Genomic DNA, 26,866 nt, shown 5'->3' with positions numbered 1-26,866 from the left:
AAGTAAGTGGTACAACAAAGCAATCTCTCTCTCTCTCTCTCTCTCTCTCTCTCTCTCTCCCTCTCCCTCTCCCTCTTCCTCTCCCTCTCCCTCTCTCCCCTTCCCTCTCTCTCTTTCCCTCTCTCTCCCCCTCTCTCCCTCTCTCCCTCTTTTTCGGGTCTCTCCTTCCTCTCTCTCTAAAAAAAAAATAAATACATAAAATTTTAAAAATGTTTTTTTCATCAGCAGGACAGTTTTGTGGGATTTCGTTGCCTGCCATACAGCAGTTTTACTTTCACCAGAGATAGATGTGTATCTTTAGATTTTATGAGCTAGATGGAATTCACTGGAGCTACAGAAATTCTAAGCCCATAAATGTCACCAAATATAAATCTTGGGTGGCTGGAAGGCCTCTAGGTTGTTCTAGAATGAACACTGGACAAAGAGTAGAGGGTCTGAGAGGTAGTCCAGCTCTGCTACTTGTGGGCAAGTGACTTAACCTCTCAGGGCCTCAGTTTATTCAGTTGTGAAATGGGGATAATGATGGCAATCATCAGAGGTGGTTATGAGGATTAAAATAAGTGAGGTCAGGTGTGTAAAGGACTTGGCACAATGCTAGACAACGTGCACTCTTTGAAGGGTTAGAAAAAGCTTGGAAGCATGCTTTAGTTTATTGCCCAGAGAATTTCTGAAAGGCTTCCCTCCTGTGAGAGTAGAAGAGATGTGTGTCCTTCTTTATTTCCAGTTCTCCGGTTATCCTTGTTATTTATTTATTTATTTATTTATTTATTGTTAATCCTCACCTGAGGATATTTTCCCCACTGATTTTAGAGAGTGTGGGAAGGGACGGGGAAAAACATACCGAGAGAAACATCGAGGTGACAGAGACATCCATTGATTGCCTTCAGCATTTGCCCTGACCAAGGTTGAGGTCGAGCCTGCAACTGAGGTACATACCCTTGGTCAGAATTAAATCCAGGATCCTCTTGTCCTTGGGCTGACACTCTATCCATGTAGCCAAACCTTCTAGGCTCTTGTTTTTGTTTTTAGAGGTAAGTTCTGAAATGACACTATATCCTTACTTTGAAATCGACTCACTTCGGCTGCAAGTACAACCCGTCAATATTAAACTGAGCTCCTTCTTCCCCTGTGGCTCAGAAGTAGAGTGGGCACTCTGTCACAAGAGGGGCAGGATTCTCCTTCCCATGGGTGAACTTGTTCACCACGGGTCTCAGGGCCCACATGTAGCCTGCTTGGTCATTCAACCCTGGGAGGAGGGCTTGGTGTCAAGGATCTATTGGAGAATCTGGTAGAATCTGGTGAGAGGCCTGGAATCTCTGACTCTATGAATGCCCAGAGGCACACAGTTTTGCAATTTTGGGGTTTCGAGCTGCAAACCCAATCCTCATCCTTTAGATTTTATGAGCTAGATGGAATAACCTGCAGACTTGAGGTTAAAATCTGCTGCTCTTGTATAAGAACCCCACTTAGGCCCCTTCTGAGTGATCTTGGCTTAGATCTTGTTTGGTGGCCAAATAACTAGAATGAACTGAGAGGGAGAATCAGTGGTTGGCAAACTCCATAAAGAGGTAATTTCTATTGCCCTTGGTGGTTTGACTCAGGTTTTATTCTGGTTAAGGGCATGGACGTTGGTTGTAGGTTCAGTCCTGAGCCCCAGTTGGGACATGTGCAGGAGGCAACTAGTTGCTATTCTCTCTCACATCTATTTCCCCTCCCCCCCCCCACTCCCCAACACCTCCTTTTTACTCTCTCTCTCTAAAGATCAAATATATCCTTGAGTGAGAATAAAAATAAAAAAAAAGAGGATAGGTAATCCCTGTTACTTGGAGGGTGACTTTATAGCAAGGAATAAATAGTTTACACAGTCATGCTTGCTCTGCCCTCACTCTGCTAGAACATCCTTCATGCATTTCTGCTCAGAGCCTAGGAATCTTTCTTCAAGATCCTCCCCGAGTCCTCAGCGGGAACTCAAGTGCCTCTTCTCTGTGCAAATACATGTGTCTGTCATCACATCACATTGCTTAGTGATATGGCTGCTCATCTAATGATCCCTCCATTGAACGGAACCCTCATGTCAGCTTTAATATCTGACTCGCCCGTAACCCAGAGTTCAGCGGGGCCCGGTAGCTGAAAGATGCTTCCTAACCATGGGCTGCCTCAGCCCCTCATGCCCCTGTCTGTCTGAAACCTGAGGGCTTCCCTCCCCCTTCCTAGCTCCCTTGGGCACTTTGGTGTGATGGCATCAGAAATCCATCAGCGCAGCAACTGCCTGACTGACTGGAGCCTGTTTGTAAACTTTGTACACAGTCAGACTCAGGAAACAAATAGGATTAATCAGACTGGCAGCGAGCAGGGACTCTGGGACCGGTCACCGTTTCCAGTAGAGCCTGTGCGTCCGCCCTGGCACGCTCCCCAGGTTTCCAGAATGCAAGTAATAGGATTTCTGCAGTTAAGCAGCTGTCACCTCGGGCCTGGGGACATGCATATACATCTGTAATGTAGAAGGCCGTGTGGCTACCTGGCAGGAGGGCTGGGAGAGGCAGCGTTTTCCCAGGTCCTAAGGCCAGCCTAGGCTTAGGAGCCAAAATTACCCCAGCTCGGAACAGGGCAGTTCTGTAGAATTTTCTCTCTCTTTTCCCCCTCTTCGGTCAGAATGCAATCTGCATGGGAGCAGGGGACAAGCCTATGAGTGAATATCGGTCCGTAGTGTACTATCAAGTCAAACAGCCACGGTGGATGGAAACAGTCAAGGTAATAATAATAAATTATAATAATAGCAGCAAACACGAATCTGGGGCTCAGAGGTACCTCCCTGGGGTGGAGGAGTTGGGGGGAGGGGGCAGGGGGGGTGAAATCTGGGTCTCTTCTCTGTGCTCTCTTGCACCCCAGTTATATCTCCTTGTTCATCCTTGTAAACTTTGTGCACAGTCAGACACCCCCCTGGTTCAATAACTTTGTGACCCCAAAGCTGGGCAGGTCATCTGGTATAACTAGGTGCCGCCCCATGAGGGCCACAGGTTCTTTGAATTGCAGGGACTTACAGGAGATTGTAGCTTGTAGGAACCACTCAGCGTGCAGGAGAGAACGGAGGGGACTACAGCTGCCCATGAGGCCCTCAGGTCTTGCGTTCTGTCTGAAACACCCAAACGGGGATCTCTGCAGGCTCCATGATCATTTTATGGAGCACAAAGTGCCCCAAAGTATGCATCTGTTTGGGTTTTAATGGTCTTCTGTACAATGTAAATGTGTCCCTTTTTAAACACCAAAGTGGTTTCTCACGGGTCGCTGAGCTTCTCTGCCTAGGCCTGAATTGCACATTACTGAGAGAGCTGTAGGCTTTGCGGGAGATTTACTCAAATATTATTGGATTCCAGACTTTTTATTAATTTTCATAAATGGGGATCCTCAAGCATACCCCTTAACGACCATTGCTAATTTGCTAAGCCCCGCTGCCATCGCCCAGAACTCCTGCGGAGAGCGAGGCGAGTGTGTGGTGTGCCGTTTGCGGCACGTCAAACCCTGTGCCGAAGTTCTGAGGCTTTTGTATCAATTTGGGGAGATTCATTTTCCCTCACTGTAATCTACAGATCTCTTTTCATTGGCTGGGATTGCAATTTGCCAAATGGGTTGCATTTGGTACTTTATTTTCTCTTCATAGCTAGTCCTTATGTAATTTATTTACAGTTCATCAGGCTTGATGGGTGGGTGGTAATAAATGAGCATGCTGGGCTCTCCAGTAAATGGCCAGGCTGCCTTTGGGGGGTGGGGGGCTGGGGGAGTGGGGAGGGCCGTGTAACGCATGGTCTCCTGAGCTCTGGTTTCTGCCTGCGGAGGTGGCTGTTCCCATTGAAGACATGCAGAGGATCCATCTGCGATTCATGTTTCGACATCGGTCATCTGTGGAATGTGAGTACCAACCAAGTGGCATCTGGGGCGAGAGGAGGGGGCAGCCGGGTGGCCCTTGTGTCCTCCTCTTTCCTGACCTCACACTACTCACAATGCTACTTGCAGCTAAAGATAAAGGAGAGAAGAACTTCGCCATGGCCTACGTGAAACTGATGAAGGAAGACGGGACCACTCTGCAGGACGGATGCCACGACTTGGTTGTCCTAAAGGTACAGTGAATTGGAACCAACTCTGCAGTGAGAGGGCTGCAGGAAGCAAAGGGGACAAGGTGGGGTGGATTCATGGTTGACAACAGGGACCCTGGGACCACACACACCACGGCCTACCAGCTGTGCGGCCTTGTACAGAAGCTAATTTCTCAGGGCCTCTGTTTCCTCATCTGGGAGCCCTCAGTGAATGATTGTGAGGATTACATGAAACAGTTTATATAAATATGACAATGGTGGGTACATGGAACACTCACATGCAAAGTGTGGGCTCTGACAGGACCTGTGGGATGTGTGGATGGCCAGTATGACAGTCAACAGATGTCTCACTGTAGCCAATGGGGGAAGAGTAGGATTTGGGGTCCTTATCTGAACTCATCTCACATGTCTCCGTGAGTCTCAGCTTCCTTGTCCTCAGCGGTGATGGTGTGGCCCCAATGAGATGGCCCATGTGAAAGGGCCATGTGTAAAGGGTACAGATGTCAGCCAGCGTTGCTTTTGCATCGTGAAACTTAGACTGTTTGGAGAGGTGGGAGGCCTTGCCTTAATTGTATTGCATGCTTTCCCATGACCCCTGTGTCAGTTGGTGACTCTGCTAGCTCCTGGCTGGAGGCAACATTGTGGCTGAGAAACAGCAAGGCCAGGAGGTGGGCATAGGCATTAGAGTCTAATGATTAGACCCTTAGTCTTGGCTTTCTCAACTTCGGAGGCGGCTGACTTTGCTTTCATCTGATGTCTGCAAGGCAAATATAGCTTCATCAAGGCTTTATGACATGATCCTCTTCTCTGAGACTCTCTGACTTTTCCAAAACCACCCACTCCTTCTGTGCAGCCTCTGCTTTGTCATCTGGGGCATATCAAGGTAGCTCTTGGTATAAAAGCCATTCTTTCTCAACAGACTGCAAACTCACTGGGGGTAGAGTGCACATCACAGTCAGTTTTAAAATTACTCACCTTGCTTAAACCTTGGTTTCCTCATTTGTAAAATGAGGGTATTATATCAGACAGTTATGATTGCTGTGAAGCTTAAATGAAATGGACTAAAGCACATAAAGCACTCAGTGTGATATTTAGTTTGGAATAAGGCTCTGTGAATTCTAATGCTCCTTATGTTCCCATCCACTCTTTCCTTTCACATGCCAAGGGCTCATGTGTGTGTCACTCTGAGCACTACTGCCATTTATTCTGCTTGAAATGTCTAGGAAGCAGGTAACATGATGAACCCTCAGTTTAATCGTAAGAAAGGTGACACAGAGAACAAGGAATGTATCCAACAGGACACAGACCTGTGAGTGGTAGGACAGGGTCTAGATCTCCGGACTTTCAGACTCAGGGCCTTTCAAATATTTACTTCTTCAGGCTGACTCCTTATCTTCCTGGGGCACATGTGTTTTAAGATCTCAAAAAAAAAATTAGGATGAACACAAATGTCCTATCTGGGAAATCTGCCATTTCCTTGTGCCCTTAATGAAGTCCACAGAGCCTCTAACTGGCTGATCACCCCCTTTCCATGAATGTAACCTGGGTTCCTGCCTGTGTGGGGAAAGCTGCTCTGCCTGACAATGTGTGTGTGGCCCCTGCAAGCTCGGTATGGCGGGTGTGCGCCCTTGGCTCGGGGAAGTAAACAAGGCACTGTTTCCAGGGGGACAGCAAGAAGATGGAGGATGCTAGCGCGTACCTGACTCTGCCTTCCTATCGGCACCACATGGAAAACAAGGGGGCCACTCTGAGTCGAAGCTCCAGCAGTGTTGGGGGTCTCTCCGTCAGCTCCCGGGATGTGTTTTCCATCTCCACCCTAGTGTGCTCCACAAAGCTCACCCAGAACGGTAATGGACCCATCGAGAGGTGTGTGTGTGTGTGCGTGGTGTGTGTGTGTGTGTGTGTGCATGCATATATGTATTTGTGCAAGCCTTTGTGTGCATGCATATCTGCATGTGTGTGCATGCCTGTGTGTGTGCCTGTGTGTGTGCCTGTGTGTGTGTGCATGTGTGCACAAATCCAGTGATGGTAACTGTACCTGTCTGCTCTCTGTCCTAGTGGGCTTGCTGGGTTTGCTGAAGTGGAGAATGAAGCCTCACCTACTGCAGGAGAATTTAGAGAAACTGAAGATTGTGGATGGAGAGGAGGTGGTGAAGGTCGGTATTCATCCACTAGTGACAGAGCTGGGAATCGCAAGTGGCTCGGTGGGGAGGCAAGTGTTAAAGGGGATGGGACAGCTTTTTCCTGTTTCTGGGAAATCTGGGGCTGATTTGGTCCAAGGACACTGAATGTGAAGCTGCAGGAAGGTATGTTTGTGCTTACTTTCTGGAAAATGATCATCATGGGAGTAGATCCCAGCTCACCTGCTTGCCAACTCCATGTGATAACAGTATGAATTAGACATATTTCTCAGGGCTGTTGTGAGCATTCAAGATGACAATATTTAAAAATTACTCGACACAGTCTCTCACACAGAGTACCCAATAATTGAACGAAAACATACAACATATACCAAGTTCATTAAAGGTAACCATTAATTTTGTTGTCATATATTACTATAGCAGTATGATCTCTTAGTGCTACCTACACATTATTGTTAGAAATAACGAAGTATTGTTGGTTTCTGCAGCTTGGAGGGTGTTATGCTTTAAACATGAGAACAGGAAGGACACCGGGGCTCACATTTTAAGTGAAACCAGCAGAAAAAAATGCAAATGCCAGATGTATTGTCATGTCCACCTGGTGGTGGAGAATACGGCGTCTGAATTCAGGTCTAATGAAAGCCACTCTCCTCTCCGGCTCCATGACTTGGGGCGAGTGTTTCCCGTAGGTCCCATGGGGGTGATCTTGTTTCCACCAGGAAACTGGTGCAACTAGAAGCTCCGAGATTCAGCAGCTTTGTACAGTCACTCTGTGTTTTGAGGACTCTAGGAAATATTGACCCACCTCTTAGGAGGAAGGGGTAACACATTTTAGTTAATTGCCCATACACACAGAAAAATGGTCGAATGTTCAGATCAGTGCTTTACATGGGTGGTATTGACCTGCCTACCTGGTTGAGCAATGGCAGAGAGGTCCCCCAAACAGCCTTTCATAGCGTCTGTCACTTTTGAGCAGCTCAGAGAAGACATCTGGGAGTGAATTCCATTGTCTCCTTTTTGCATTATTTTTTAAAGTTTTTATTTTTATTTTATTGAAGTATGATGTATTAACAATAATATATGTACAAAGCACTTATTCTAAAAGTGCAATTCAATGTACAGGGTGGGGCAAAATAAGTTTACAGTTGTGAGTATGCAAAACACAGAGTTTATTCTTGTATTATTATTTATCAATTAGTTTATTATCTTCCATACAAAGAACTGTAAACCTACGTTTGCCCCTCCCTGCATTATTATATATGTGCATGCCCATGTGCCCACTACCTAGATGAAGATATAGAATATTTTAGCATTGCCGTAGGCTTCCTCATACCCTTCTCAATCAACAAACTACTAAGATGACTACTGTCACCATTGATGGGCTTTTGTCTATTCTTGAATTTCATAAAAATAGTGTAATACAGAATGTGCATGTTTGTGTTGGACTTTGTGTCTGACTTATCTCACTGCACACAATGCTCAGGAGAGGTCTCCTCATCGCTATGTGTCGAAGTAAGTAGTTGGCCCACTTTTATCACTGTGAGTTTGTTTATTTCTGCAGTGTGAAAATGCCACCCTTTATTCATCCACTGTGCTGCTATTGGTGGACAGGTGGGGTGCTCCGAGTCCTGGTTCAGGTGAACTTGGACCCCTTGGCCATGGTGCATGGTGGATGTGTGCTCTCGGTCTCTGTGGGCTACCCGGAGAAGTGGATTTCTGGGTCACCTACACTCTTTCCTAATGGGCTCTCCATTATTCTGTTCAGTTTCTCCAGGATACTCTGGATGCCCTCTTCAACATCATGATGGAGCATTCTCAGAGTGACGAGTATGACATCCTCGTCTTTGATGCTTTGGTAAGAGAGGGGATGGGTGTGTGACATAGACATCAAGGTGTGTCTCACTGAGAAAACCCTGAGAACTCATGGTCCTTTTCATGACCCTTTTGGAGGAATTGTCACGTTAGACAACCAGACCAATGAGTGAGCTGCTGTTCCCTTTCATTAGTTTGGAGTTCACCTGAGTGCCTGGGCAGAATGAGTGAAAGGGGAATCTTAAATGTTGAGGTCAGAGTAGCACAGGGTGAAAGTACATGAAGCTGGATACCATGAATGATCGAGTTGGCTTTCCATGAATGCCGGGAGCTGGTCTCTGGTCAGGTTGTGAAGGACCCACTGTGTATCCTGTCTCCTTTTCATTCTTCTTCATAGTCTACAACTCACCAGAGTCACTATGCTCTCTCTTTCTGCCCAGAACCTTTCATGGTGGTATGCCATCCAGATCTTTCTCCTTTCCATCTTTCCAAATGGTCTTTTCCTTCTCTCACTGTCCTAATTTACAATATGTTCTTCAGTGTCATGTCAAAATAAATAAACATAAGAAACATTTGAATTAGGGGATATCAGTAACCAGCAGAGTGTTAATGTGTTAACCCCTATGTCAGTGACATTTATATTTATAAAGAGGTTGCTTGGAGACAACTGTGACTTAGTGCTTCCCAAGAGGGTCTGGAAAGCTAGCCCTAAGGAAAGATGCTCTCTGACAAAAAGATCTTTTTTTCAACCAATTAGAGAAGTACTGAACATTGTATGTGTGCTGAACTCTTGGAGTGTCATGATGCACATAGATATATTAAAGACTCTGCTAAGTCCTGCAATAAAGAAGGCACTCTAAGGATGACAACCTGAGATTTCTCAAATTTATCTGACCAAGAAACCTTTGTATGTTATAATGCTCTGCAGCACACTGAATGAAGCACTTTTAGGAGAGATACCACCTGAATGAAAAGGACTAAAGATATATTAGTGAGCTAATTCCTGGGTAAAATTTTTTGCTAGGGGTTCGGTTATGCCATGTGACTATGGCTTCCTGCCCTAGGTCTGTCCTGAAAACACGGATTCTTTGTCTTTTCCTTAGATCTACATAATTGGACTCATTGCTGACCGGAAATTCCAGCATTTCAACACCGTTCTGGAGGCTTACATTCAACAGCATTTCAGTGCTACCTTGGCTTACAAGTAAGTGACTGTGTGCCTCCTGCTTGCCCTGCCAGGATGTCAAGGGCACAAGGAACTTGAGTATTTTCCTTTTATCACTAGCCTATGTGAGTTCTCCCCCCCCCCCCCTTTTTTTTTTTTTTTTTTTGAGAAAATTCAATCTGTGCCTTAATTATTTGGATTAAAAAAAAATATCAAACCCATTGGTTGAGGTGAATACGGTGGCAGTAGTACATGAAAGTCTCCCTCCCTCCCTCCCTCCCTCTCTCCCTCCCTCCCTCCCTCCCTTCCTTCCATGACCTATCAGCAGCTCCTTGCAATAAAAATTGGGATTCAAAGGCAACTGAGAAGAAAGGCATATGCTTGGTAGATCGCTATAGTTTGGGTATAGACAACTGAGGGTCACAGAGGGAGATGATGCTTGGAGGGGGGTGGAAGCCAGTTTGTGAAGGGGCCTTGGAAGGAGATCATGTAGTTTGAAGTTGGCCTTGCCGGAAATGAAGAAACATGGAAAGTTCCCAAACAAGGGAGTTCCGTGGTATAACAAGAACATTTTCAGCAGGAAGAAAAAGCTGAAAAAGACATTATCACCCCCATTATTCCCAATCATATTCTAATTGTGACTAGTTTTTCTAGTCAAAAGACTTTCCTTCCTCACTAGTTTTTTCTTCTTTTTCCTTTGCTGGCTTTTTACAGGCAGGAAATAATTATTCGCTCTCTGTATTAAATGTTCTTTTAAGCAGAGTTATTTTTATGGTTGTAAATGAGTAAGCTTGACTGTACCACCAGCTTTAACCTTTGATTGAAAGCCTTATAATTTACTGAGCAAAGGAATTACCATGCTGTGGGTGGGGAAGCAACATATTTTGAAAATATAATCCCTTACTCAGGAAACTGATGACGGTGCTGAAGACTTACTTGGATACCTCCAGCAGAGGGGAGCAATGTGAGCCGATCCTCAGAACCCTCAAAGCTTTGGAATACGTGTTCAAGTTCATTGTTCGGTCGAGGACATTATTTTCTCAGTGAGTACTTGCCATGTGAGAGTGATTGATAGGCTTTGCAATTCCTCTGGGATACAGCATTGTGCCATGGGAGAAAATCTCTTACAAAATGATCACTAGCCTTCCATCAAGTACCAGTACAACTCAAAAACCCAACTTAGAGAGTTAGGACTAGGCAATAATGGTTCCTTGTAAGTTTATTTGGGGATAAAAGAAATCATAGCATGATGTAGAGTCATGCTCCATCCAATGAACACAATTGGTGACTTGAGGCCCTTCAGCGTTACATCTGTTCTTTGTGTGATTTGAGATATGATGAAAACTCTCCATGTATTCTATGAGGTGGAGAGAATAGAACTCACAGAATTTGGTATGTATTTGGCTCTTAGAGGTTGTACATGACAGATAAGCTGGTATTTGCAGTTGACCTGCCTGTCTTTGAGATCCTAGTGGCCAAAAAGTAAGGTAACATTTTAGAGTCCTTAAAAGATATGATATTTGATGGTTAGTGTCACAGAGGTTTGCTGACCTTATAATGGGCCTTAGGGATAGAGGCATTCAAATACAACCTGAAAAAGAACAATTGTTTTGTTCTTTGGCTATTAAGGCAAAGTTAGGTTGGGGACTAGTTATGTGTATGATCAGGTTGGTTGTGCGTGATGGGATATAAGAGAAAAACATACGGGGATTGTATTGTCCAGAGTCTTAACAGTACAAATGAAGAATACTCAACTCAACCTGACTAATGGAGAAATAGGACTTCATTATATTTTACATTATTGAAAATTCCAGCCTCAGGCATGGCTTGATCCAGATGCTTAATGTCTTTGGGGTAGTCTCTATCTCACGGGATTTTGGCTCTGCTTTCCTTTGTCTGGTTGCCTTCTAAGGCAAGTTTTCCAAAGTCGAAACTATTTGAAATAGTTCATGTTGTATTGGCTTAAGCAATTCTAGGTTCCTGTTGTTTTAGCAAAATCCTATGCCAAGAACTGTAATAGGTCATGTGCTAAGGTCTTAAACCATGTGATCAGGGGAATGAATATGCAGATTGTGTAGTGGTGGTCACATGTGCTCTGGAGCCATGGGTTGGTCAGCCACTTCTGGTGTGCACTTGTTTAGTTGGACAAAAGAAAGCAGAAGCCTGTAATCATCATTTTGATCATGATGATGAATGTGCCATGATAGCATCATACTTGAAGAGGCATCTAAAATGGGTAATCGTTTGGGATTCTCAAAACATTTGTTGAGATTTCAGTTGATAAATAGAAAGAGATGAGTGTTTTGCATCATGTCACAAAACATATGTCATTTAGGTTATTCTAAAAATGGAATATCTGTTTCAATTCCTCTGGCTTGTCAGTGCATCAAGGCAGAGGCTGCACATTAATTAAAACCTTAGGGGTATTCTTGCAAGTTGGAAGGAGACTTGTAAAATATTTGAAATCCAAATAGAAACTGTGGGTCTTTCAAGGGGTTGAGTTACTTGGAGGAGTTCAAAGATTCAAATATTATACTTCTAGTTGAACAGGCAAGAATATCTTATTTCATCTTGCAGATAAGATCTTCAGATCTATAAGGACATATTCTTTCCATTTATCATATCTTCTGTCCATTTTTTCCTTTTAGTTTGTTTTATTGTCCTTCTTTCCCTCCTTCCTCCCTCCGTCTTCTCCCTCTTAATTTTAGTCTCTTCCCTCCATAAGCATTTCTACCTTTGCTTTCTTTTCTGCCTCAAGTTGTGTCATCTTGCAGAGCCCCTAGCTCTTCACTAGGAGTAAATTCAGTGCTGCTGGAACTGAAGTGACTTTTGTCTTCTTCAGGAGTGGGTGATCTGTTAGTCCTTACTGTATCCCTAGCATAGCATACAAAACACCATTGACATCCAGAACTGTCTCCTAGATGAAATCCATTTTGGGGGCCAAGAGAAGGAATTTGGTGAAAAGAGATGTCTCTAAGGTAACCAAGGCATAATCTTGGATCTGTTTTCATGAAAATATATGTGGGCAGATCTGCAGAGAGGGTCTAGGACCTCATGCTGAGGGAAGGTAGATTCCCTGTGTCTTGTTCATTTTTGAATCTTCAGCAGTAGTTTGCCCTCCAGTGGATCCTTGGGGACATTGGGAAGTGGTGGGGGGACTTTCCCTATATTCAGAGAGCATTTCATTTAGGAGACTGGAGAAGAGAAGGTTCAACACATTGTGATTGATTAGCCAGCTGGTGGAAAAACATCAAAATGATCGCTTGGGGGGGCTTATTGTGTCTGGTATTGTGTTTGTTTCCTGCCATTCCTTTGTCCTCTTTCCTCGTGTGCATAACTGCAGTGGGTCCAGCTCCCATCAGCTGTTCCCTGGCCATTTGTCTTTGCACACACTGCACACGAACATGCAAGGGCTGGGGGTGTTCCTGGGTCTGTTTCCAGGGTACAGTTGGGTAAGGAAGGAAGAGAAGATGGTGACAAGAATGGGAACTTTTTGGGAATATTGATTTCTATCACAGCCAAAGAAAGCGATTTTCCTAGCCACTCTTCTTGTGTCACTAGCTCCTGAGTCCCATCTGGGACAGGTGTCTCGGGGCACATACCTGTGCCGTAGCTGCAAAGGAGGCTGGCAGAGCCATTTGAGCTTCTGCCAAAGGGAGGCCAGCTTGCAAATATGGGAAATTCCTGTTATAGGAGTGTGTGCCCAAGATGTTGGGTGGCCATAAATAGGACCAATATCTACTAGGCTGTTCTGGAATGACTGAGCCCCTGGGCGATACGGCGCAGAGCGAGGAACACTCAGAAAGAGCTGAAATGATTATCTGCTAAGCATTGAGCTTCTTTACAAAACTCCTTGCAGTGCCTTTTATCCTAAAGCTCAGGCAGCCAGCTGAGCTGATTCCCAGGGTTTCTGAGCCGTGGAATCACTCGGAGTCCATAGCAGCCTGTGTGTCCCTGATCCGCATGATGGGCACTGGCTAGCTCTCTTCATGCTGCTGGGAAGTAGCAACGAGACAGTAGTGCCGTGGTCTATGGGACTGGAGGCAGTGTTGGGTGATGGTTAGTGTTGTACAGTTGGCTCAGTGACGGTCAGTGTTCACATTGGACAGGCCTTGGAGGGATCACATTTCTATCCCTGTAAGTGCCTGGCTTACAAAGTGAGGGAACCAGCCTCTCTGAGCCTCAGTTTCCTCATCCATAAATGGGGACCAACGGGCTCTGAATGTTTTGATGATGAAATGAGATTCATGTACAAAAGTTCTCCATGTAGTATCTGGTACTTATTCCACAGGCATAATAAATGTCTTCACTTAGGAGAGAGAGACAGCAGGGTGCTGGTTTCTGTCTCAGATTTAAATTAGTAAGGGGGAGGTCTGTTTCTTGATTCATTCTCCAGATTTGGCCTACCAATCACCCTATCCTAAACATTTCTCGCTGTTTATTTTTTAAGGGGAGGGGATACCTTTACCAGGTATCTGTGCTTTTTGAGGTCCACAATGTAGGGCCTTTTACGGCCCCATGAACTCACCTTGATCTGTTGCTGGCACATTGGGTGAGCTCTGCTTATGTCAGCTGCTTCCATGTATTTGTGTGTGTGTGTGTGTGTGTGTGTGTGTGTGTGTGTGTGTGTACCCCTGTGGCCCAAGCCACCTAGCTCTCTGTTCCCTGCTTGCTCTGCTGTCCTTTGCATCACGCCTTCTGCTCTGTTGCAGACCTGCTTATGCAGTTTTAGTGCCCTCCTCCTTCTCCATAATCCCAGCCTCCTGGTCTGCTCTGGCATCCCCAGAGGCCTTCTCCACCCTCATCCCACCCCTTTGCTATGAGAGGCAATCAGCTCAGTGCTTAAAGGCACAATCTCCAGAGCTCAGCTACCTGGGTTTGAATTCTACATTTGAATTCTAGCACCACAGTTTACTAGCATTTATGACCTTGGGCAAATTATTTCGTCTGCCCAGAGCTCAGTTTTCTCATATGTAAAAGAGGCATGTAAAAACCCTTGCAGGGCTGTTGGGCTGTTGTGCAGACTAATGAGCTAATGTAGCAGGCACTTAGCACAGTGCCTATCAAACAGCAGGTGCCCACGATTATTATTATTGCCAAGCTCATTTCACTCATTGTCTCCATCAGTCTTCACAAAAGTCCCATGGAGAATCTCATGTCCTGACTTCATCTCCTCCTACTCCCCACTCCCTCCCTGCCAGCCACACAGGCCTTCCCTGCTGTGGCTCAGACTCCTGGCTCGGGACTTTGCACCCTTCCCCAGATACCTGCTCCCTCAAGCCCTGGCCTTTGCTCCCCTGTCTCCTCAGAACCCTATTTACAATGCAAGCCCTGCCCAGCACTTCTGTTGCCCTGCCTCCCTTGCTCTCTGTCTTATTTCTCCTCCCCACAAAACCAATCACAGGAGAGCATGCTCTGAGTCTATACAATTAGTTATGCTTTTGTTTCTGCTCTCTCCCTGTTGGAGTGTCAGCTTTGTTTCCCACTGTCTCCCACGCACTGGGAACAGCGCCTGGCACGTGGCTGGCATTCAGGCCACGTGAAATGGGACAGCACCTGTTCCCTTTCGTAGACAGGGAAACGGGGGCTGAGATTCAAGCTCAGAGGTCACACAGCTAAGCATCAGCAGTGCCAGGCTCCATATCCCACCTCGTCTGATGAAGCCAGCTTAAGAACCGAACCCTTTCCGGGCCAAGCCTATGCGAAGTGTGGTTGGCCTGGGGAGGGGCTGTCCCGAGAGAGAGCCGCACTGCCAGGGAGTGTGGGCTTCCTGGACGCCAGCAGGGCTGCTGACAGGCACAGGCTGCTCCGGCTCAGGTGTGATCATCTCCAAGCACAGAGGGTTTCAATAAAGAAAGTGATGATTTGGAGGAGTTTCAGGAAAGGCGTCCTTACCGACAGGGCGAAGCCGTCCAGGCAACCGTGACTTTATCCTCATACCCTCCAGAGAGAGGAGTAAAGAAGAGCTGCCACAGGGCCAGCCCAGGTGAGCTCAGACTCCTTGGAAAAAGGTCACTGGTCAGAAAAAGAGAAATGCACTCAGCCTCCCGCTGGGTAAGGTGACCAGACGTCCGCTTTTGGCGGGACAGTCTCGGTTTTTAACAGTTTGTCCCAATGGGCCCAGCAGTGTCTTCAGGCCTGGACCCGCTCCCGGCCTTCATCTGGGAGCCTGAAGGCAGGCCCTGGTCTGCCTGCGCTGGGGCTGCAGCGCCCTTAGCACAGGCCCCACCGGGCTCAGGCCTGCAGCGCGCAGCCCATCTGGCTCCCTTGCCAGGGCCAGGCAGCCTCGCCCTTTCTCTAATTGCCTTCAGCACCAGGATGCTCTGGGAGGCCCCCCTTAGCCTTTTGATTTTGCCTCTTGCTTTATTCCGCCCATTCCCAGCCTCCGCCTCACCCAGCCACCAGTTCCGTTTTTTTCTTTTCTTATGTAAATATCACATGCTAGTGTATCCTCCAGGTCATGAATATGTTAGGAGGCAAGATTGTCTGAATAAAGCTCATGGGTGCTCAGTGTCGCCTGCAGGTGGAAGAATGCATAAGCCTCTGCCTTTTTACACAAAAACGAATTGAATGCGAAGGCACTTGCCAGTATGATTTGTTTTCATTGTGCATGTATGTCTAAATATTAAAATGGGATCATTTGTTTGTGCCGGGCCTGGGCCGGGATGCTGGCTTCATCGCTATTCCCGCGTCTCCTGCATATAATTCGTTTGCATGTTAATGCCATTTATTCCAATGGAAGCCTCTGTTCTGGGCTTTGAATACAGTTTCACTTCGCGTTGACAGTGATGGCTCAGTGAACTGCACAATTGCAGCTAATGGAATTATTTCATGATAACATTAATTTGGCATCGGATCAGGATGGAAGAGTAAACTGTCATCAAAGGATATTGTCAAACAGTCACTTCCCTTTAATTTATTATCTGCTTCATGAGTTGCTACAGTGCAGAGGGGGAGCTAACAGCCCATTTCTTATAAACACAGGAAAAGGCATTGGATTTTGTTAAGCCGCTGTTATTATAACATGAAATGTGCACACGCATGCATTTCTAAGCAGTCCTCTTTCCCCTTTGCATGTGGAAATGTTGATAAACTTTTATTGGGCACTTATTTTTTGCTAGGGACTTTAAGTGCTGGGAACTCTAAATTAATGTCAGACTTCCTCAAGTGGCAACAATCTAGTGGGAAGGACAGACTCGCAGACCAGCAATCAAACCCTAGCTCCCTGGAAAAGCTATGATCACCGCTATATGACAGTGGAGGTTTGCAAAGAGGTTTGAGTGGCAAACCTCAGGAGGCTTGGTAATTCTCAGAGGAGATGATGTTTTAAACTAGACATTAAAAGGCATTTTAGAAGCCTGCCCATGCGAGAAAAGAGAACCAAGTAGGAACAGTCCCCTACTTACGATGCTTTGACTTACAATGTTTGAACTTGACAATGGTGCAAAAGTGATAGACTTTCTGTAGAAACCCTACTTTGAATTTAGAATATAGATCCTTACCTGGGCTAGTGAAACTCTCTGGTGTTGCTGGGCAGCTCCCAGTCTGCCCCACATTCACAAGGGTAAACAAACGATGCTCTGCCTAGTGGTCATTGTGCCCAATGATTTTGCCTAGGCTAATGCACGTGTTCTGAGCACCTACATAGTAGGCTAGGCTGAACTATGATGTTTGAATAGGCTAGTACAGTGATAGGCAAACTCATTAGTCAACAGAGAGGCAAACTGCAGCTCGTAAGCCGCATGTAGCTCGAAAGCTGCAGTTTGCTGACCACTGCCCCAGAGGGTGTACCAATTACTCCTTTGGGATTAGGTAAAAATATTAAAATTTCTTTATTTTGTCCAAGATGAAGAAATTGAACTATATAGACATTTGACTTACAATTTAGAATAGTTCGTGGATATAATTTATAAATAAATAAGCATCTATTGAAAATCGTGCTTCAAGTTGTTTTGTCATAGGAGCAGTTTGGAAACCCCTGTTTTGGGGTTCCAAAGCAGATTAACACGATTGTATCCATGTTTTAGAAGGATGACTGCAGAACTAATGTTGTGTCATCCAGGGATGGAGGGCAGGCAGATCAATAACGAAGCTGTTGCCGGAATCTAGACAAGAGACGTGAACTGATTTGGTCACAGTGGGGCTGGGAAGAAGATAAAGAAGGAGAGGGTTGATAGAGGGTAGGATTGCCCATCTTAATGGAACGTGGAAGTGAATTGCAGGAGATGGCCAATCTGAGGCTGGCCCGTGGCCGTGTGATCAGGCACTGCTCACCAGCACGTGTGGGGCTGTTAAGTTTGAGGTACTTCTTGGCACAGCCAGATGAGATGTATAGCAGACAGTTAGATACAGCTTTGCAGTGTAGGAGAGTTAAGATGCAGGTACAGTTTGTCACAAATTGATCCCAAGAGATACCTGAAGCTACAGCATCAGGTGAGCAATACTCTTAAAACTCAGGATGAAACGCAGGTGATGAGCATGTTGAAGGGATGGATGAGGAGAGAGTCCCAGGGAGGCTTGGGCTCCAGGAGCCAGGAAAGGCTGTGTATCCAGGAGAGGGCTCAGCAGCGATATAACTGCTGCTGTGAGGTCATGGGGACTGAAGACTGGCCAGAGCAAGGTGTTCTGCAATTAGGAGGACTTCGGCGAATTAGCCAGCCCTTCCCCAGAGATGAGGATCTTTCCTGATATCAAGTCAGGAAGACACCCGGGAGCTGAGGGATCAGGTGCAATAGATATACCATCATCTGCATGTGAATTGGGTCCATTGTGGGTTGTCCTTTGCCTGGTGCAATCCTGGATTGGCTTCCCCTGTGGATCCTTCAGAGGCCTACAAAACTCATTCCGATTTGGCACCAATCTCAGACTCTGCTCACAGCAAAGTGTAAGACATTCATCTTGTCTGCTTCCATTGTCCCTTTAATGGCTTAATTTTGCAGAGCAGGACTGGCTGTGCTATAGATAGTTAAGGAAAGAGCCATGGAGGACTCGGATATTCGCTCTTTCAGGTGGAAGCAGGAGATGTTTTCCTTCCCTTGTTAACGCCTTGTGTGCAGTCTGGGGGCCAGTGTGCTGTCAGAGTCCTTGCCTCCACACAGAGAGGGCTATTTCTGTCAAACACTGGTGCTGACAGTTCCTCAGAGGTTGACTTAGGTGGGAGGTCCATTACATGAAAAAATGTATAGGCTTAGGAAATGGGTTTGTAAACTTCTGGTAACCAAATAGGAACATGCAGGACAGTAAAGGGTCCATCCAGCTTGCCAGAGGGTGAAACTCACCACATTAACGGAACTGTCAGAATCTGAGCCGAATCAGGACGGCTGGGTGTACTTTGAGATCCCCAAAGCAGAATTTCTTTCCTTAATAGGAAATAGTGTGTTTCTCAGTTGTCAGGTTTGCTGCTTATTGAGTCATTGGGGTGGATGGAAGATGTAAAGGGACTTACTTGTGAAGTGCATATGTAATAATATGGTGCCTCCCATTGTTATACAGTTTAGAATGTGGCCTCTTTAAAGCCTGAGAAGCCACCAGAGAGCATGCCAAGGGCCCTGCACTGGCTCACACTTCAGCCTTTGTTGGCTGCATGCATTGCGTGCCTGCTTTTCTTACCTGGGACTTTGCCCTTCCCCCCATCTTGGGAGGCACCCATGGGACAGGAGGAATGTGCACCTAATTCACAGGCTGTCTTAAGGCCTGGAAATCTCAAGACGGTAGACAGTTTTTCCTGAACGTGGGTGTCTGTCAACATTTGTAGAATTGTCCCTGAAGCCTACCACCTCTGAAAGGCCTTTAACTCAGCATGTGTTGTTCCTTACACTCAGCTTTACCACATCCCATGCTCCATGCTTGCTGGGCCCTAAGACTTGCTTCCCCTTCTTACTCCTCGAGTTGGTAATGAAAGTTTCCATCTAATTTAAATATTTCTCTAGGGTGGAGGTTTGGTTTGCATTAACAATGGAGTGTTTAGCCAACAAATATTTATTGAGTAGCCACTAGGCCACTCTGCTGGGCACTGGAAATATGACAGTGAAAGGGATGGCCTCAGGCCTAGTGTCCTGGGATTTTTAGTTTAGCTGGGAAGGGAGTCATTAAGCAGATGGTCATGTATGTGCAACTGAAATCAGGGGAGATGTGTGAGGTGCCCTGGGAGCATGTTAGGAGGTGATCAAATCTGATCATAGCATCAGGGAGGTGTCCTGGAGGAAGTGCCACTTGAGCTGTGACTTGGCAGATGAAGAGGAGGGTGTGGCCAATGAAGATAAAGCTGAAAGCTGGCCCGTGGCATAGTAGGGAGCTTGACTCAGTTGAATTGTGGGAAGGCCAAGGTGGCTGGAATTTAGCGACAGTGGGATAGAGTAGCAGGACATTGCCCAGAGGTATAGGAAGGGGCAGACCTTAAAGATTCACAAAGATCAGGCCATAGTTTCTGGACATTATCCTGAGGGGAGTGGGGAGCTACTAAAGGATGTCAAACAGAAGAATGATATGACCGCCCACTTGTGTTTGGAAAACAATCCCTTTGACCAGTGTGTAGAAAATGGATTGAAAGTGGTAAGAGTGAAGGAAGGGATGTGGGTTCAGAGACCCCTATAAGTGAGAGGTGATGGGTAGGTGGTTGAAGGTGGTACTGATAAAGATGGAGTATAGTAAATGGTTTTGCTGACTACAGTTCACAACACCGTATTATATACTTGAGAGTTGCTAAGAGAGTAGATCTTACATGTTCTCACCACATACATACATAGATGCATTATATCAGGGGTCTTCAAACTACGGCCCGCGGGCCACATGCGGCCCGCAGAGGAGTCTGATCCGGCCCGCCAGGTTTTTTGGACAGTGAGCGCAGCCGAGGTGTTACAGTAGGAATTAGTAGTTCATATAGTCCGGCCCTCCAGCTCTCTGAGGGACCATGATCTGGCCCCCACTTTAAAAAGTTTGAGGACCCCTGCATTATATGGATGTGTTAATTAACCTATTGTTATCATTTCAGAATATATACATGTATCAAATCATCATAATACACACCTTACACTTATACAATGTTATGTCAATCATGTCAATCATATATCTCAGTAAAGCTAGGAAAATGACATTTGGTGGTGGGATTAATGGGGCTTGGTGACTGAATGCCATTCGGGCTCTTGAAGATTTACTCTACCTCTTCCACGCTGTCACTGGGGGGCCTATGGGTCATACATATGCTGAGGAACTCTGTAGATGGGCGGGCTTGGTCTTGGATGATTGACATGCCCTATCTGACTCTGACAATGGAAGCCAGTTAAGAATACTAAGAGTCCCCTCAATGGAAAAGTGGTCCATTTAGAGATGAGGGGACCTGCTAAAGGTCACAGCACTAATTAATGCTGGTGTCTGGTTTAGAATTCAGTTCTGGGGATCCAGACCACTGCCCTCTGCTGGCAAATGGCCTGGCCCTCAGCCATCCTGCTCAAATGAGGTCTCCAGGAACGCATGCCTATGTTTGAACTCAACACTTCCTCACGTGTTCCCAGATTTCAAAGCAATTTTATTTCACACGTCTTTTTAAAACCAGCACAATTAGTAAGGAAAATGTTAAAAATTATGTTTAACTCCACACACCAAATGCCAAGGCTCTCCGTGGAACCGAGCAGGAAGCCTGGGATTAATTATTCTTCCCAGGAAGACACACACTGAAAGGACCAAGTTCAGGCGCTCTTGACATGACCACTGCTTAGAGTAATAATAACTTGATGTTTGTCAGGCAATTGTCTCTCTAGTTGGAGTCCGTGCCAGGCACCAGGAGGTAGGCGAAGATTCAGCATCTCTCTTTTGCAGTTGTAGAGGAAAATCTGCTCCAGTTGTGTGACCTTGAGCTAGATACCCTGCCTCCAGCCCAAGTTCCCATGGTGAGAATGAGAGAATTCAGGAAAGACTTGTGGGTGTGTGTGGGGGAGTGAGGGGGTGATTGTTGAGAAAGAGGAAAGGAACTGGAGGGCAAGAAATATTCACCTCAGATAAATATTCACTTTTTAAAAATCAAATGTAAAATTTACTTGTTTAAAATCAGCATATACTAAAAAAGTGTATAAGGGAACTATTGACATACACAATCCTTTTCCTAAGAGATAATGTAATTCTTAATTTAATGTGTAGATTTGTAGGTTTTACTCTGTGTGTGTGTGTGTGTGTGTGTGTGTGTGTGTGTGTGAGTGTGAGTGTGAGTGTGATATGTATGTAACCATTCTACAACTTAATTTTTGATATCACTTGAGATATCAATGACATTTCCTAGGTGATTAAAATACTAAAGGAAGAAATGGTAAGAGAATCAATCAAAACCTAATTTCTTCTTGGTACTTAGACCACACCAGGCCTAAAGAAAAAGAGCTGGAAGTACCTTGCTGAATATTAGCTTCTCTTTCAAGTAGATGAAGCAATCTTTATTATTCCCCAAAGTCTTGGAACCATGGAAATGTGTGTGTGTGTGTGTGTGTGTGTGTGTGTGTGTGTTTGTGTATCTGTCCTTAGGAACTTGGTATTGGGAACACTCAATTTCTAATTATCTTGAGGGGAAAACCCCTCAAACTGATTTTCATGCTAATGGGAAAATTTACTTATGTGCAGAATTATGCAACCTAGTTCTTGCCAAATTATATAAAGGCTGCAGCATCTCTTGGTACAATGAAGGATGGTTGGTGCACTGGGCACTCATCACACTTGATTCATAACTGAGAGTTCTTGTCAAGGCTTTTGTCTTATCACCTACTTCCTATTAATTTATTATACAGCGTTGCCCTATTTTAAAAGTAAACTGAATCCTTTTCTTTCATTTCTTCCATATTGTTAACTTTAATATATTTTTTTTAAATTTAGGCTATTTAAGCTTCCACCTGAGGCAGTTTTTCTTAGTGATTGCATTCATTTATTGTGTGTTCATTCTAGACATTTTTTTTCAAAAGAGGATCTTCACATGTGGGTTTGTCTTTTTCCCTACCAATCATTCTTACTTGGGCTGATTTACAGGAAGAGGACTGGTTAGTGAAACTTCTTTGTCCTAAGGGGCGATCCCTTCTCAAATGTCAGGATCTGGAAAAATAACAGCTCAAGTAGAAATAATCTTGTTATTGAAGAAAGGCTGGTATCAGGAGCTGTTGGAGAACGGCCTGTTGGCTGCTGGAGGTCAATTATGTGAAGTCTGCATGCGTCTCTCGTCCACCGAGGCTCCTTGGCAGTGCACACTGCGGTTGTCCCAGCTTTTCATGTCATAGTCTCTTTTGACGATTTTTAATTGTTTTCTTCTAACACAATAGTGCTTTACATTTCGACTTCATTACCTATGCAAAAATAATTTCTGTGGCCATGTTAAGCTGGACAACTCATTCCAGGCTCATTAATTCCCTGTCTTAATCTATTATTTCCAATTTATTTCAGGTGAATGGACCTTGGGGGTAGGGGAAGGGGGGGGGGGATGGTGACAATGACCATGCAGGGAAGAAGTGAGTCAGGAAGAAGGCCCTCTCATTCTTTCCCAGCCAGAATGCTTTGACTTAGATGTGTCTGCTGAGTGCACTGAATGGCTCCTTTTGGTACGTAGGATCGATAAATGCAAGGATGATTTTTCAGAAAGACTCAGCCCCTGATTGGGCTGTAATTATTCTTCATCCCAGACTGGGGGGTGGGGAGGTAGGGAGAGGGAGAAAGAGGGAGGGAAAGAGAGAGGGAGGGAGGAAGGGAGAGAGAGGGGGGGGTAGAGAGAAAGAGGAGCAGAAAGGTAGGTAGGTTCTGATCTTAAGAGTGTTGTGAGTTTTCCAGAGAAAGGACTCTTCTGAAGCTATGAATGGCCTCCTGGTTCTTTTGTAAAGTCACTAGTTTACACCTGTTCTAATAGAGTGAACTATTGGTTTGGGGTAGAAACATCAGCAAAATCACCTTGAATTTAGAACTTGGACAGAAAAAGGTTCTAGCCTATCATTTAGTTTCCCTTGGCAGATTCATAACATCATCCTCTGGACAAATAGTGCTTTCTTACCACCACCTGCCCTGTCCAACCAGGCAATCAGCTATCACTTCCCTCTGTCCCCTGGAGGCTGTATTGCCCAGTGGTTAAAGGAGTGGACTTTAGAGTCAGACACTGTTAGGCTCAGATTCTTACTTGCCATGTACTAGTTGGGTGACCTGATCCAGTTAGCACAGCCCTTGGTGCATATCAAATGCTTAGTAAGTAGTAGCTATTATTAGCAGTAAAGGTAATGATAATAAAGTCTGCATAGCTGAAGATGACTGTTTATGCTACCCTTGAGATCTCGTTTATGGGCCATTAGAATTAGCTTAACTGCAGTGAGTTCTATATTCATCAGATAATTCTATATGGCTACATTGAAGGCACCGAGGTTCATTTCTTTAATAAGTCGTCACTTGTTAATACATTTGTTTTAACTCTTTTTTGAAAATCTTTATTATTGAAAGTATGACATATGTCCTCTGTTTCCCCCCATTGATCCCCTCCAGCCTGCCCCCCCGCCCCCTCACTCCAGGCCTTCACCCCTATTGTCTGTGTCCATGGGTTATGCATATATGCATACAAGATCTTTGGTTGATGACCGCCCACCTGCCCTCCCCCTGTTCTGGGCCTATGGATAGACATGGGATATCATGGCAGATAGTCTTGCTCTCGGCCTGCATGGAGCTTATACCTAGTGGGAAAGACAGGAAGTGAGTGGCGAAGATAGAGACTGAAGCATTGGGATAGGAAGCCTCAGTGGACGTGGCAATCATTTCCTTCATCTAAGGAAGTCCACTGAGTGAGTGGCCTCCCTCCCACAGTGTTCTTCCAGTGCCTGGCATCATATTTGAGGACAAAGTAACAAAATGGTGTGGTGTGACATCATTGTTTGAGACATTTCTCTCAGTTCCATAGACAATCATGGAGACACTTAAAACAGAGATTCCATTTTAAAAACCTCCCAGTTAATCTGGTCTTGCTCCCAGGCACTTGCAAAATGCATTAAGCATGTGTCTCGCCAAGAGCATATTTAAGCAAAGATGTGGCTGGGTGTGGGAGACAGAGGAAAGCTGGGGCCTGGGGCTAATCCCGGGGCATTTTCATGGCTGCTTGGGAGGAAGGAGGCAGGAGGGGGGGAACGGGATAGGGGCTGCTCAGGGCAGAGGGGCGTCACCAGACAGGTGGTCAATGTCAGCTAGCGCCCCTGCTCCCTCTGCACTTCTATTCCCTCATTCGTGCCTCTTGAACCTCTTTTTCCTTTTCTCATCTAGAAAATGTAGATAATATCACCTACCGACTGAGCTAATCCGTGTGAACAATGCAGCAGAGGACTTAACCCTTAGAAAGTGCTCCATACTCATGTGAGCATTCTATTAACATAGCAAGAGGTGGTGGTGTCAGTACCCCTGCTGGCAAGGTGTAAATCAGGAAGGAGGCCCTCTCATTCATGACCTGTTCCTGCCCTCCTGCTGCTCTGACATGATGCACCCGCTGGCTTACCTCATGAGTTCCCTGGGGACAGGGACTGAGTCCTATGTCTGTCTCCACCGCAGTGCCTGGCACGCAGGAGGGGCTCAGTAAGTGGGATAGTGGTTGCTTTTTGAAGATGCTGACTTCTGTCTCCTTAGGGGTTCCCAAGCAGAAATGATGGGTCTGGAAGAAAAACATGATACAGTTTAACAATAGCTACTATTCCTTGAGTCTTTACTGTGCTAGACACTGTGCTAATTGCTCTCCATGCATTATTTGATCATAGGACCACCTTATCGGGCTACTGCCCTTTTTCTAATGAGAAGGCGGAGCCTTAGAATGATTAAGAAACTTAGCCAAGGTCACCCAACCAGGAAGTGGCAGATCAGGGTGTGGTAACAGCACAGTCTCACCGCAATGTCTGCACTGCCTCTGAGAGGTGGGAAGAAACCAGGAGGATGCCTGTGAGGTGGCGGAGAGGAGCCAGGAGAGCTGAGGTCTGGAAAACGAGACGGGCCAGGACCTAGAAACACCACCCCCGAATTCTAAAGCGAACCTACCTGCTGCCTGTCCAGCCCCAGGACGCCTTGGGTAGATGCTGCTCTTTGAACGGCTGGCCTGAGGCTGCCACCTCTGTTTCAGGCTGAGGCCTTGTGTACCTGCATGGAAGAGGTGGTGTCAAGCACAGTACACACCACATGGGGCCCTATTTGCAGTTGGTGTGGGCTCAGCTGTGCACAGTGTCTCCTTAATGAATCATGTGCAAGCTGAGCATCGCTGTATTTATCTCAGCCCTGGGAGCCAGAGCGCCCTCTGCGAGGGGCGGGGTATGCTGAGGTCGGACTCATGTGCCCCGGGGCGGTGCCTCGCAGGTTGGTGCAGTTTTTCTGGTGGCCAGGGCCTTCAGGCCTTCAGTAACCCGCTCCCTGGCACAATTGGCTGGCGTCTGTAGTATCTTCCTAGGCATTCTGGAGCCTGAACAAATGTCTCCCTCCCCAAGCTATAGCAGAGACCAGGTGCTACACAAAGACCTTGAAGCTGCATCTGCTGTGCCCTTGACTTTGAGGCCACATGGAAAGCCTTGCAGAAAGATCAGGCATTATTTTTCTTTGCACTTCAAGCTTCTCGGGGGAGGCCCCACAGTGCTGAATGGCCCTCCATCGTACATTTATTTTTCCCATATAATCTAAAGACCTGATGTATTTGTTTCTGAGTCATTTTTTCCTCCTCAAAATATTCCTTTCATTTCTGTATGCTCAGGTCAGAAAAAGTTGCCAATGTGGTCACTTCTCTGCTCAGGAATCAACAACACAACAAGAATAGCTAATAGTTACTTAACATGTACCAACTGCCTGATACCATATTAACCACTCGAAAGGCATCATCTCTCACTTCTTTTTTTTTTCACCTTAAAACAACCCTTTGAGCATTATGTTTCCATTTTCTCAATAAGGAAGGTAGGATTCAGAGAGATCATTTGTCTGAAGCCACAAAGCCCTTTTCACTAAATAGCTTTTGTTTCCTGTCTTCTTACCAAAGGTAATCATTTCCTCCAGATTCTTATTTCCACAAAAACCCCAGGTTTAAAAATCTCCCTCCCTCCCTCTCTCTCTCTCTCTCTCTCTCTCTCTCTCTCTCTCTCTCTCTCTCTCACACACACACACACACACACACACACACACACACACCACGATTGTTAAGACTGCAACAATTTTGCCTAATGATGTAGCCAGAGTAAAATGCATTTCCGCACAGAATCGTTCTTTATCCTTTGTGAAACTTAGGCTGGTGTGGAATACGTTTCCCTTCCTGACCTAGACAGAGTGTGGTGTTCAGGGACCTACTTGTGATAAAATAATAGTGAGCAGCTTGGATTCCCTCTGAGGCCAATGCCCCAGTCCTGTCCTTGGGAGTTCTGTGTCGTCTGCCCTTGGCCAGGAGGGGGAGAATGCCGAGTTCTGGTTGGAGCTATCCCACTGGAACCGTCTGCGACCTGGACCAAATCACAGCTTCCGGCAGAAATTAAATTCAGTTTCCCACAGCTTGCAAGTCTCTTTTCCTTCCCACATCAGTCAAATGACATTTCAAAGATGGCAGTGAAGCCAAGTCACTCCCCCACCCTGGCTCAGTTTCTTCATCTGTATAATGGGAGCATCGACTAAATGCTCACTGTTCCTCCCCACGGCTCTTGGTTCAGGACCCAGGA

At 45.8% G+C, this 26,866-nt stretch overlaps 1 protein-coding gene across 2 annotated transcripts in view; it reads left to right on the top strand.

The window, feature by feature from the left end:
• The window catches only part of DOCK2 (dedicator of cytokinesis 2), a 362,595-nt gene that overhangs the window by 53,615 nt on the left and 282,114 nt on the right, over window positions 1–26,866 (top strand). For both annotated transcript variants that reach the window (XM_084884009.1, XM_084884008.1), the window contains exons 15-22: window positions 2,653–2,751; window positions 3,834–3,906; window positions 4,012–4,115; window positions 5,755–5,938; window positions 6,150–6,247; window positions 7,998–8,087; window positions 9,148–9,248; window positions 10,118–10,252. In XM_084884009.1, the coding sequence (XP_084740135.1) occupies window positions 2,653–2,751; window positions 3,834–3,906; window positions 4,012–4,115; window positions 5,755–5,938; window positions 6,150–6,247; window positions 7,998–8,087; window positions 9,148–9,248; window positions 10,118–10,252 (884 nt within the window). The remainder of the gene's footprint in view (window positions 1–2,652; window positions 2,752–3,833; window positions 3,907–4,011; window positions 4,116–5,754; window positions 5,939–6,149; window positions 6,248–7,997; window positions 8,088–9,147; window positions 9,249–10,117; window positions 10,253–26,866) is intronic.

Source organism: Pipistrellus hanaki (assembly GCF_964339955.1).
Source record: "Pipistrellus hanaki genome assembly, chromosome: 5".
NCBI lineage: Eukaryota > Metazoa > Chordata > Mammalia > Chiroptera > Vespertilionidae > Pipistrellus > Pipistrellus hanaki.
The sequence above is the reverse complement of the archived record's forward strand: the minus strand, read 5'-3'. Positions and strand labels throughout refer to the sequence as shown.